Source organism: Colletes gigas, unplaced genomic scaffold, assembly GCF_013123115.1.
Source record: "Colletes gigas isolate AHSC1104 unplaced genomic scaffold, ASM1312311v1 Colletes_gigas_Sc00005, whole genome shotgun sequence".
Taxonomy (NCBI): Eukaryota; Metazoa; Arthropoda; class Insecta; order Hymenoptera; family Colletidae; genus Colletes; species Colletes gigas.
In genome coordinates this window covers 2,097,077-2,110,815 of record NW_025106634.1, presented here as the reverse complement: position 1 = coordinate 2,110,815, position 13,739 = coordinate 2,097,077, and the positions used below count along the sequence as shown (strand labels likewise).

Below are 13,739 nucleotides of genomic sequence, written 5' to 3'. Positions count from 1 at the left end.
CGAGACGAGTGAGCTCGGAGTCGAGTGATTCGAGGAAACCGGTCGCGAGCAACGTGGATACACCTGTTGGCAGAATGTCGAGCGTGGGTGGAAACGCAGGTGATCGTAATTCTCAAGGTCGTAATCGTGGGATACCGAGTTATCGAGCTTCCATAAGTCTGCTCGGCTCATTAACAGCCCGGAATATCCCCTCTACCGTCTCCGTTTCCAAATAATAACCCGTGTTACGAAGAGCACACGCGAGGGAACGGTCGTAACGCGCGGCCCGTTTACTCGTTATCGCGCACAATGGGCTGCATGCTGGGCCCCGAAACTGCCAGCCAACGGACCCAAATTAAAGCCACTGCTTCGCTCGATTCGTGTCTCCGTCGTTGCACGGTGCAAACCGAGTGGCTGAACGGAGCTCGAAACACAAGAAAGTAAGCTGTTATTGTATTTTCCGAGACAGGTAGATTTATTACTATACTTGCGATAAATCACAATATCGTTGGAACTAGGTTCTCCGTTTGAGCTCAACGAACATCTTAATACTAGTAACTTTATAAATTAAACGAACACGCGAAGCTGTCATTTACCATGGAAAAGGATCCTCCGTGGCACCTTCCAAAATTCGATTTATTTTTCTTTCTATTTTTCGAAAACATATTCAAGACTGTTAAATCTTTGAAGAAAAGTTTCGTATAGTTATTTGCTGTTTAGTCACGAAGTCCCGACACAATCGGTGCGAAACGCGACATATGGTTTCCCCGCGAGCGTAGATCGAGATAGCCTTTCGTGGAGCCCGCGGCAGGGTCCTTTTCACCGGACGACCGAAGCTCTGGACCTCCGTAGAAGTTTGGGCACGGATGGAAAACGAACGGTTCTTCGTCGCGCGGAGAGAACTCTTTTGATACCGATGCTCACCGTTAGAATCGCATTAATATCGGCTGATGAATTCCCCTGGCAGTGTCGCGGCGACCTCCGAGAGAGTCCTGACGAAGAATAGGGAGCAGTTAGATCGCGGTATTGTGACGCTTACGATAGACCCCGCGGGACGTCCGAGCTGTACCGGGAATCGGCAGGCTCTCTCTCAGTGGGGACCGGTAAATACCACTAATCACTTCTCGATCCTTTCTAACCCACCTTGACCCCGCCGCTGGAAGAGTTATGGCCGTTGGTTTTATTCGGGCTACCTCAGTCCTGGACCCTGACCCCCGTTCGTGCCTGAAACCCATCGCTGTTCTCGTGGACGGCCGTGAAAAGTTGCCCCTTAAAAATCGGCAGGAAAATGTCCGGCCCCCGACAATTGACTCGTTCTCTCGGGGGCATATGGATCTCGCTCTTGATCGTAATTCTTCTACGCCTAGAAATCTCCTCCTTTCATCCGCGAGATAAATATTTCCACCCTTCGAAAACGTTTGAAGATTTTTTGCAATCCGTAAATAACAATATTGTAAAGCAGCCGGAGACTCTACACACGACAATTTATTATGAAAGACGGTAAAATAAAATGGTACAATATTTCTATAAAATAATGGACGGTTCGTCGACAGTGCCCGAAAATCGTAGACGATTTAGGCCGAGGCGACGAACAACGCATTTCGGGACACCTTATAATTAGTTTTGTTCGTCGAGTATCGCGGGGAATGTCGAACGATGCTGACAACGTGCTGAGAGATTGTCGCTGCTAACGATGCACGCGTATAAAGCATAAACCAAGTGGTTCGGGCGCATTAATCTTGACCGCGAACCTCCTGTCGATCGTCCGTCGCGCCATCTCGATCGCTGTTCGCCGATGATCGACTGCGGCTCAGGCTGCGTTCCTTGCTCTTGCTGTGCCCGCTTCGACGCTCCGCGTCGCTTTCCTTGTCGCAGACACACATGTCGTCCTCCCGGAGTTGTGGTTCCAACGAAGCGTTGGCCAAGGCCTGCATGTTCCTGATTCTCTTGGAGATGCACCTGCACCTGGTGCAACCCACCCGTTTCGTCCTCGCGGTTCTCCTTCTACCGCTCCTCCCTCTTCTTCGTGACGATCTTCGTCTACTCCTACGCCTTTTTCCACGGCTGCGTCGTCGACCCCTTCGTTGTCCGCTCCTCCTCCTCCTCCTTCCTCTGCCTCGCTTTCTTTTGGTTCTTCTTCGTCTGGATCGCTCGGCTGGCGCCAGGCTCGACGCGATCTGCGGCACATCCGCGTCCGCGTTCAGGAAGTAGTGGCCGTTGTTCTTCTTCAGGATACCGTAGTCCAGGCCGCGTTTCAGGGCCACTTGCATCTGTAGAAACGATTCCGATGTAAATTGCACGTTCGAGGAAATCGGAACGAGAACGTAATTTAGTTTGAGAGGCCATACTCCGTGCTGGATGCACGTAGTTTGCAGAGTCGTTGAGCTTACTCCGATGTAACCGAACGGGGAATATTTACTGCGTGTTTCGGCGGACATTAACGCGAAACTGTTCGCGCAGTAAAACGTTCCTGCGGAATTAACTACCGCGAAGTGTCTACTGTACGATATTTATCACGAATCATTTTGAACGCATTCTTGTAGCAGAACACTCCAAGCACCTTTATACGCAAATATTAAACTGAATTAATTACTGCTCGTCTACCTAGCTGCCTATCCACGTTACGTTGTACAGTTACTCTCGCTCGTATTCGTACACTATATATGAAAATTAAATGGACTAGATTACTTCGTTTATAACCCGTTTGAAATCACGTCTTTTTACGACGTTTAATCTTATTTTAGACCAAACAATTAAAGACCTTATACCTGTCTCTGTATAGTTGACTCTGGGGCGCTATACTGTGACGTGATGTAGCTTATGATTTCCTTGGACGTGGAGCCCTGTACCTCGCGCATATTTTTTATCGCGTTAACCACCAGGGTCGACATCTTCGGCACTTGCTTTCCCATTTTCCAGCTATCTTTTTCGTTCCCCGCGAATTGTAATCAACTCGTCTGGATCCAGGATCCAGGAAATTCTTAAAGAGTGCGAGGATGACCAGGGCCAGGATACCTCGTCGGTGCTCGAAACTCGAATTCCTTCGCGATTTTTCATTTAATCTTCATGTGAAATTTTGAAAACGTTTTGCACGTGTTTGGATAATAGGACTATTACGATAAAATTTTAAAATATTTCGCCAAAATCATCGCGACGCGAGACGACTTTTTAAATTCATGTCATCTCCAAGCGATTTCGATGGTAATAGACTGCTTTGTTTACGACGGTTTCCACGTTTACAATTTGTCAATTTACGCAACTTGACCCCGCTCGAAACTATCAACGTTGTAATTTATTTTCGTACAAACACTTTATTGTTATTTTCTTGTTTCTTCGAAGATTCGATACACTGGATAATATTACAGAAATTGTAAATATTATTTTTCTTTTCTTTACATAAGCAAAACGTAAAGAAATATTTATTTTGTGAAAGAAGTAGGTGTAGAAGAGATTTCCACGTTTCGACGAAATCGAGTATTATGTCATCGCGAATTGTAGCTAGTCGCCGTTAGAGCAATTTGAAAAAATCGTAGAAAGCCGTTCGATGCGTATATTGGAAGAACGCAGCTGTTGCAACGAATTACACGTGTGAAATAATAAGGAAGAGGAAACGAAATCGTAAAGACAGCAGGCGACGATAAGCGTATTACACGATCGGTGATGTTAGGTATCCCCCGTTAGTTCTTGTTCTGGTATTCCTTGTCATTCCTCGTTCTTTTTCTATTATTTGCCCAGCGTGTCGTTCGACCGGGTTGCGTTTGATCGATATTCTGTCACCGTATCAAGATTTAAAGCGTTTGGTTAAATTTAAATTCTATTGCAACCGCGTCTAGCGGTAACGACGACATGCGGACAAATAAGATATCGTCGTGGCTACTTTACAACATCGATAATAAACTTTTTGACATCAGGATGATCCTCCTTCGATGCGATTAAACGTTAACAACATAACGGTGGAATCTAAATATTCGGCATTATTTTAAATTCTTTTCAAAATCGCAACATAATTCTGTAATTGGACACCTGTTACTCCTCACACTTTATATAGATATTACTCAATACCCCACTAATAAGAAGTATTTATTTCTTGTATTCGTACACATAATTTATTTAAAAAGGAAACTTCGTGTATCATTGATTGTGGATCATGGTGGAAAGATACAGAAACACGAGTCCGCGTGTACCGTCATTTAGCCACGTACCTTTGGTAAAGTATTTTTAAAAAAGAAAAATTCGTACGTGCTTATTACTCGACCTAATAATTTCGCTGTACCATGCGTACGCGTTCGAAGAGGACCGTCGATTCGGAGGCTCGATTAATAATATGTTGCAGAGGTACGGTGACGACGCGTAAGAGGAACGATCGTTAAGATCGGCCGCGAAACGATACTTGTTACATTCGGCGATCCCGAAGGCGAAGGAAGGCGGTTTGCAGCCGGCTCTCGGTGCCACGCGAAATTTACCGATTAATTTTTCCCCTGTGCTCATTAGCCGCCCTTAATGGTGTCGGCGGCGTTAAAAAAGCCGCGATTCCGAGTCGCTGGTGGAACGCGTGTATCCCGGGACGAGACATCTTGCCACCTCGTCCGGTAATTGGATAGTCAGGGATGCCGCGGTTTACAAGAATAACGCGGCAATTTAGCCGGCCACTTAGCCTTCTACCCGACCAGAACCGATTCCCCGATTCGTTAATCAGCGCCAGGTGTCGCGGCGCGCAACCAGGCCCTCGGCCGTACACCTGCATGTAGATGCTCGCGTCTATACGCCAATGATTATTTATCAACGTCGCGCTTAGACCGGGAAACGACGGCTCGACGTCGCGTTTAAGGCCTTTTATTGTCGTCAGCCGGCGCACGCTTCGGTAATCGCCGCCGCCTCGTCGCTCTCGTACCCCTTTTCTCCGATTTACGGGCGCATCCACCTTGATTCCAACCTTCGGCGTCCTTTTTCCCGCCGCGTCGGGCCCCCTCTTTTCAACGTACGCGCGAAACCGTAATTCACGCGCGAATATTTACGGGCGCCGCGCGGAAAGGGAATTTATATCGAGCCTTATCGCGACGATGCATCATCGAGCACTATGGCTCGTTTCGACGAAGAGAAACGTCGGACTTCGGGATAGACGCGCGCCGACAAAGCGACCCAACGGGAACCGCGCGCTTTTTGGATAAAACGGTGCTTAAAATCGGAGCACGATGAATTATAATGTATCCGGTTTCACGCAAACTGTCCAACGTTTATTATTTCGTCGAACCCTGACGTGAATTTTTAGAAATATGTATATTTTTACGATTCCAAACGCCGAACGAGAATACATCGAAAATTGTTCCTGGAGAATAGAAGAGAGTATAACAAAAGACAATTACCTCCTTGAATGTTTTTGAATTATAAAAAATTGAAAAGTTCAACCCCAATTTCTTGCAATAATCGAGGTATGACTATTCTTTCAACGATCAAAACTCCTGTGTTTTCCACGATAACTCGAAAATATATTCTCTCTGCTCTCCACTATTCTGCGGGAGATGTTAAAGTATATGTTTAAAAATGAATTGTGCGGTGGTCGATGAATCCACCGCCGGGATATTGCTTCATCGAGCGACAACGGCGTGTCCAGAGTGTAAAAACCTGAACGTCCACGGGAGTAAGTTTGTAACGTGACGGTGCGGGGCGTCAGGGCCGATCAACGGGGCCCTTTGTCGACCAGGTCGCGGACGACGCCTCTTTCCAGGAGACGGACGAGTTCCGCCGGGTGACAGCGGCTTAACAAATGTTGCGCGTCAGGATAATTACCGAGCGGAATTTGCCTCTCCCACGGGAGCCGCGACAGAGACGGCGACGGGGATAAGAGCTCGCGGGCCCCGATGGACCGACGACCGCGGAGAATTCCTCTGTTCCACGCGAGCCTCTGTGTGGGGGAGCCATCACCCTTCGCCGCAGGATGTCCGTCCGGATGGACACTGGTCAACCGAGCGTGACGATTCCCCGCCAAGACATTTTTACACCTACGCGTGTTCTTGCCAGCCCCGACCGGCAGCTCTAATCTTGCACACTTCGAGCCACTTAATGTTCTAAGGACGATTTTTCGCGTCTCAGAGACAATCGGAGTCCGTGGGCTCCCTGGCTGAACGGTCGTCGATGACGGAGCACGCCGACCACAATGACATTGGGTGTTTTCTGAGGGAACTGCTGCGAGGTTGATTGCGGAGAACGTCTTTCGGAATAGGATACTTTTTGTTTCGTGTAGAATGCAACGCGTCACGCGCCGAACGAGCCTCGTCCGACTAGATAACCACGATGAAGTGTAACCCTTTCAGAGACGACGGTGATGCATCTGTACGCGATATTTTACAGTCGATTGGTTCACGATGTCCGATATATTTCTGCACTTCTCGTGTTGTATGCCGCGTAGTTAGGAATTTTTTAACGGTGCCGACGCGACCGGTAGAATCGGACGAAACGTCATTTACAGTAATGATTCTTAAAATGAACCGTGATTCGCGAGTCGAACGTTTCTATCCCTCTCGGAGTCAGTGAAGCGCGAAAGACGACATTTGTACAAAAGATAATGCTTTTTCTCGTACGCTGTACTTTTCTTCGGTCGTCGACTATGGCCGTCGGCAAAAGATAAAAGAAGGAAATATTTGCTTTCTGTTCGACACTGTTTTGTAAGAAGAAACAAGCAAGTCCTGTGATAGATTTTCCATCGGTCTTAAAGTAATCTGGTTGCGTTTGGCAAACCATAAGTTAACAAATGTTACTTTATAACTAGTAGTAGAATAGCGCCTGGGGCCACATACATAGTGAAAGCAGGTTTCCTGCTTTTTTATAAGCGGCGTCTACTGGTGCTGATTAGCGACGTCTGTACACGCGAACACAGTAAAAAGCGCACGGAAACTGGTAAACACTATCATTTACCATCGTAATTTAGAAAAACGATACTTACCTCATCGTTAGAGGAAGATTTTATTCTTCCAGGTAGCGTCATTTCGATAATAAAAGGAGAAATTTGAGACACGTCATTATCCGTGATTGAAAACACTTTGAATATATTTGCCAAACTGACACAAAGTTCTTTTAATGTATATGAACGAGGTGAGAAATTTTCCAATGTATTTTGGAAGAAGTAAATCGGCATTTAATGAAAGCTTGGTGTAACTTGCATAAGTATGCATTGCATGAAGACAGGTTTGCGATTACTTTGTGGCAAGTATTAATAATACTTCAGCTAGATCAGACTGGAACGCAAACATGCTAATTATATGAAATTGCCTACGTAGGCAACCGGCAAGACCAACTAGACTACGCTAATATAAGCTCATACCTGTTCTCTACCGTGTCGTAGCATATTTTAAAACAGAAACGGTCGAATTTTTAACTTGAACAACCGTTTGTTCGTTACTGGGAAGATAATAATAGAAATTTTATTTAGGAAGTGGAATATTATACGAGGAATATTTCACAAGTAAAGTTCTGTACGTTAGTTTGATTTTATGGAGTAAATATTACGAAAAATTATTATTGCGAAATATTCTCATGAATTTGCAGTTCGCAAAGGTAGCATCTATCTTATTGACTTAACATTACTACTCGTTTTTTCAATGCCAGATCAACGCATAAATCTTGCGTAAATCTTGTCAATATTCGATTATATAATTTGTCGAAAGGTACATTAACTAGCCTCTCTAAAAAGCTCAAATTTTCCAATTTATGCAGCGTAGAAAAATGAAAATTGCTTTCGACCTAAATACAATATTAAAACACAGTCTCGAAAGATCTATTAACGATTCAGTCACTAGGTGATGGATCATTCTTCCTACCGAATCCTATGCGAGATGAGTTCTCCAACGGATCTAGGACGAAATGCTATAATTTGTATAGCTCTCGCAGCCAACTAACTTTACTTATCCTCGTCGAGGTTAAGAGCCATCGAGGAGAAAATAAATCAAATAATTTTTGTGCGTTGAGCAAGATATCGGTGTACAGCCGCAGCAGATCCAATGATCGAAACCGTATTCCGATCAAAAGCGATCATTCGCGGCTCTCATCGTTCGGACGAGTCTGTAGCCTCGATACGCGTCGATATCTAGGCGTCCTTTTAATTTCCATCGGACCGATGATCGAGCAAACGGCGTCACGCGGCGCGGCTTGCATCGGGACTTCGACCGGGGGTCCTCGGCTCTATTAAAGCGGATAGTGGCTCTCTCGCGGATAGAGGCGACACTCGAGAGACGGCTGCCAGCCAATCAACGGCATTGTACCCGCGCCGCGCGATGATTGCAATTGGCTGATTAACGACCTTCCCGCGTTGCGCTGCCTCCGCCACCGGGAGTCGCATAACTCGAGCGAACTCTCCGTTTTGCATACTCGATTGCACAGGTGAACCCGTACGCGTCGCCCGTGGCCGCTACGCTGTCCATTATCGTCGCGTTTTTGTCGGCGATCGATCGCCATTTTGGATACATTATCGCGGATCGTTAGGCTCCGCGAGCCGCGACAGAAATTATCGATCGGTCGCCGTCGCTTATAAATATTCGTGACGCAATTAATAATTAATATTCCGCGAATGAGCCGAGATAAATCGCCGCGTTTCGTATTCATTAGCCTGGCTTGACCTAGCCCGGCCGGGAAACGATTAAAGAAGTCACGTCGATGGAAATTATTCGCGTGGACGGCAATCAGAAGCACCGATTGCCGTTTATTTGCAAGGCTGTTCGCGGTTCTGGTTTTTCCTTCGTCCAGACGCGGCGCGATCGTTTTCACCTTGTACGATTCTTCCAGCCAATCGATCGTTCTCACCTTGCACAATTACGCCATCCAATCGAACCTCAGCTTTTCCTATTCCGCGCCGTAGTCCGTCGGGTTTACAGTCGTCCAAGAGTCGTTCCAATTCCAGCAATAACTTTTATATTTCAAATTTGACTTCAGGAACTTCTGATATTAATTTGCTTAACCGTAAATAAGGGGACGTTTGCTCTAAAGCAATCGAATCTCTATAAACTGATGGACTGTTCGCACCCACTATGCTATGGAGGAAGGCAAACGCGTTGTCGAGGGAGGTACTAATCTATTGATAGAGTAGCAGGCAAAAGCGAAAGGCGCTGAGTACTTTAGATAATTATTGAACAATAATCTTATTAAAAATTGCAAGCGTCCACCGACTTGTAATCGACAGTGTACGTCGGGCGTGGTCTCTAGGGATGGTAAAACTATGATGTAGAGCGGTTTCAGGCATCCGTCCGTGAAGGGTTAACACCGACCGACTGTTCATGGAATCGTGTCGGTATCACGAATCCGAGCAGGGCCCCCGATCGAGCGTAACTCGGACCCTTTTCTCTTCATGGGAAACAGTTTCGGCGCGTTAAACCTGTTCCGCGGTTCCTCGAATCTGCCGTGTCCTTTGATCACGGGAGCCTTTGAGACTCGAACGGTACACACGGGGGCCGATGCACACGGCCGGTGCATCTTGCACGCGAGCAAAGGGACAGCTCGTGATTCTTCCGTCTCGTTCTCCCTCTACTTTCCTCTCTTTTAGGCCTCCGCGGCGTCTGACGGATTTTCGGCGCACGGGGTATCGCGGCAAAGGGTGAATTAATGCCGATGAGAGCGGGCGCAGTTAATAAACCGGACTTATTAAACGATTACATTAACGCAACCGTCGCCGGAGATTAATGCACTCGGCTCCGGAACGTCTCACTCGTTCGCGAGCGGCGAGTATATATACGAAGAAAGGCAGAAGCCGACAAGAAATATGATCTACACGGTGTGGGCACCGTATCGCGGTAGCTTCGAGATAATTACGGCCATGACCGGCGATAATTTTTGCGTATCGAAGGGCCAAAAGTCCCGACGCGAAAGTTGCCCGATGAACGATCGCGTTAACGTCCCCCCTCTACACCCTTAATTGGCGGGAAATCCATTAGAAAGGCGTCGAACGGGCGCAATTAGTGAAAAGAGACCCTCTAACCGAGAGCAGGACGTTTGTCGCGTGCAAAGCGGCCCAAGAAGTCGCTCGACTCTCGCTTCCAGCTTCTAATTACATTCTTGACAGGGAAAGTGGGTGATGTCGTGGTTTATAGAATTTGAAAATGGGAAATAGCAAAGGAGACAACACTAGCAGACTTTGCCTTAGACATCTGCTATCGAATGTTGCCACAGTCTATTTCCAATAATAAAGTAAATCGTAGAGACCATATTTTATTATTTTATTCGATCGAAATGTTTAGGTGGTCGAGAATTTTGTTCGGTTCCGTATTTAGGCAGTCGGGGTACGCATTTAGGCGACTGTTCCCCGCGCGTAATCTTAGATCGCGATTCACCTACGCGTGAGGAGGCGCGCGTACGAGGGACGTTGGAAATTCGTATCTGCGGAAACGAGGGAAGTCTCTCGGCGGAAAGGAAGCCCGCGGCGTCGGGAATTTAATAAGACGGACAGAGAAAAAGGAAAATGTCGAGCGGTCGGACGAGCCGGAAGGGAATAAGAAGGCACGCTCTTCGTCGAGCAGTACATGCTAGCAGGTGGACGAGAAGAGGCGAGAACACGAAACTACTCGGGCGGCAGCCACGGGTTTTCTTGGCCCACCCGCACCTACCACTCGTCTCGATGTCACGTGTTTATAAATAGTGCATCAACGTAATGCCCGGCGGCTGTAACCACGCCGAGAGATTTACGAACATCGTGACCACTATCCGCGGCCTGAGACGCGCTGAAACGCGGAAAGGAATTCCGCGATATAATAACGAGGGTGTCTCATCTCGTACCTAGTTAGGCGTTACCGATGACCGTCCGAGATTTTGCGGCTGCTTCGTTTTCTTTGATCACCGGCGAGATGTTCCGTGTCGCGCGTTCCCCTCTCGCATTCTACGCGTCGGAACTCTGATTCCGCCGACGACGATTGTTCCTGGGGTTTCGAGAATCTCTCTGAACAGAGAGAGAGAGAGAGAGAGAGAGAGAGAGAGAGAGAGAGAGAGAGAGAGAGAGAGAGAGAGAGAGAGAGAGATTCCGATTTCAAACATTGATATATAACGAATAGAAAAACATGAAACTCAAGGCGCAGTAATGCTCGTTTATGCCAAAGAAATGAAAACGATTCAAAGGAAACGAGCGTGTGTTTTAATAAAAAAAAGATCAGGTGCAGCTAAAAATGCTATTTTGTATTTCAAAGGAATACCTTCGTTAATTAACGCATTTTCAATTGCATCGTATACTTTTTGGTTGCGTAATATTTGTGTGATACTTTGAGAATTTGATAGGAAGCTGGGTCTCTTCGTGGTCGATGCGACGAAGATCGAGTATCGGTCTTGTACATTTTCATTCTTGGAGCCGAGAGATGATGATACTACGACATCCGAGGCGGGATAATTCAGGCCACGCGTCTTGCGGGCGGACAAGTAAAATGCGTTTCGGAAATCGCGGCTTACGTCTGAGACGGTAGCACTTACACGCGTGACAATGAATAATTCTGTCACGTGTCATAATTACGCGTCTACTGGCGGACGAAAACAATCCATTTTTCACGCTAATCCCCAGTCATAATTCCGAGAACCGTCACAGGAGTATCGTTCCGCGTCGAGTAACCGTGTGAATCGTGACAAAGCAAAGAGAATCGTGAAATAAATGCCTTGGTAATTAACTATTTCAAAGAAAATTATCACGGAAATTTATCTATCTTTTCTGGACCGGAAAACTTTAATTTTGCCTCGATCGACAATATAAACTAGCACATTTTTAGCATTTCTTCTCTATTCCTTTGTTTTCGAGAAAATCGAGTTCGACTCGGAGATCGGTAAAAGTAGAAACTGCGAGTATTGGACAGACGCGCCAGGAAAATCGTATTCGACAGACTTAAACATCGACAGAAGTAGAAACAGTGAGTTGTGGGCAGACGAGCTAGTCAAATAATATTTCAAGTAATAAATTCCATTGAATTTCGACTTTACTCGTACAATGAGCAACAGAAAATTTATCAACAATTTGAAAATTGGGAAACTCGTTTTTCCTTTGCTTCGTTGTTCAGATTTTCGTCGCAGAGCGTCAGATATCGGTGATTTTGCTTCGGTATTGCATTAAAGAGCCAACGACGAAAGCGACGCGAGCGATCGCGCGTTCGTGCCGTGCCCGGTGCCTTCTAACAAATGATACTTGAAATTTTCGAAGTTTCTAACGGTATACGCGCTTTGTCAACGTAACAACATATATTTCATGGACCCTGACTTTGCCGGATGCGCGCTTAGCTATTTCTGCGATCCGCGACAGCCGTGTCTGATGCGCTGCGCCCGCGCTAGCAACGTCATGCCATTCTGTAACGCGAGGAAGGCGTTCGCGGTTCTCGGCGAAATTCTTATCACTAGTCGTGAAACGCGATCGTTGCTTTCCACCTCCCGTGGAATTTATCGTCGAGTCTCAATCTTAGCTTGGTAATCGAATGAACGGACCTGGATGCCCGACGAAATTAGTCAACGTAATGAAACATCAAGACGCGGCTTGGCGGGAATGCAGCGTTGAGTTTCTGGTGATGTCGCGCGAGGAATCCGAATTGAAGAGGAAAGCGGAGGCCGCGTAAAAAAACTAATCAAAAACTGATTTTTCTATTTGCTCGCCCTGCATTCGCGTTTGTAAAATTTATAAACCGAGTTTACTTGACATTTTTATCTGAATTTTCCACTCATGGGGATGACAATTTACATTTTTTTCTTTTCATCTTCCCAAGCAATGGGAGTCCTCTTAACTATAGAACTTCGACGCTCGAGATTAAAACGAACATTTGTCGCGGGATCTTTCCCGTCGCGTTTAGCGTCGTCTCGTCTCGCATATTCGCCCCCGTCGCGAGGACACGCTCGAACACTTAAATTTGATGTACGGCAGACGCAACAATCGTCCGCGACAAACGTCTCGTAGACGAAACAATCGGTGACAATGGTGGACGCGTTGCCGTCCGTCGTACGGCAGAGAAATGCTCGCGCGAAATGGATACCGACGCGCGAGATTCCGTCTGCGCCTCGAGATTATGTATGCACGCATTTGTTGGCTTAATGGAATCCGCCGGGAGTATTACAATACGCGCGGAAATAATGGAACCCGCTTGTTGAAACGCGACCGATACAAAGTGGTCCGGTGTCCCGGCTGTCAAATTGCACGCGCCGACGACGGTACTCGTCGGACTCGCGAGAGAGTATCCATTCTCGAATCTGACGGGACACTCCTCCGGCCTCTCTGAATTCGCCAACATCTCTCTGAATTCGCCAACCTCTCGCTGCTTCCGGGTGCCTCCTACGAAAGAACCCGCCGACCAGTTTAGAAACAACCGCGCCCCGTCACTGCCACAGCTCGCTACAAACACGCTGACCGCGACGCGTTGACGCAAACGCGCGGATAATTCTTAGCAATTTACCGCTGCAGACCGTACGTCGTTCGTCCGTATCAATAACTTACCGAGAACGAAATATTTACTCGACAGAAAGATAATATTCTGATGTCGACAATAATAATTTATCGTAAGAGTAACCCAGTTGGAAATAATAAAATTCTGAGCGAACAACGGACTCTTTCGATGGAGAAACAAAGGGTCCCACGAACAACGGACTCGCTGGTCAATTTCACGGACGATCGATTAAATGGAGCGCAATGATTTGACGCGAAAGATCCAATTGGCCGCAATAGGCGTCCGCGGGGCGTTGAGTCGTTTCTAAAGCGAACGCGACGATCTTCTTCCGTGGCCAGTAAATCAGCCGATTCCGAGGCTCGGAGAGGAGAGTTTATAAATGTA

At 46.9% G+C, this 13,739-nt stretch overlaps 1 protein-coding gene across 1 annotated transcript; it reads right to left on the bottom strand.

Annotated features, from left to right (window-relative positions):
- Nucleotides 1-1,712: 1,712 nt before the first annotated feature.
- LOC122395337 (serine/arginine repetitive matrix protein 2-like) lies at nucleotides 1,713-2,891 on the bottom strand. Its single transcript, XM_043392812.1, has 2 exons — nucleotides 2,748-2,891; nucleotides 1,713-2,249 (listed from the first exon to the last, which is right to left on the bottom strand). The coding sequence occupies exons 1-2, from the start codon at nucleotides 2,889-2,891 to the stop codon at nucleotides 1,713-1,715; spliced, it is 681 nt and encodes a 226-aa protein (XP_043248747.1).
- Nucleotides 2,892-13,739: the final 10,848 nt, after the last annotated feature.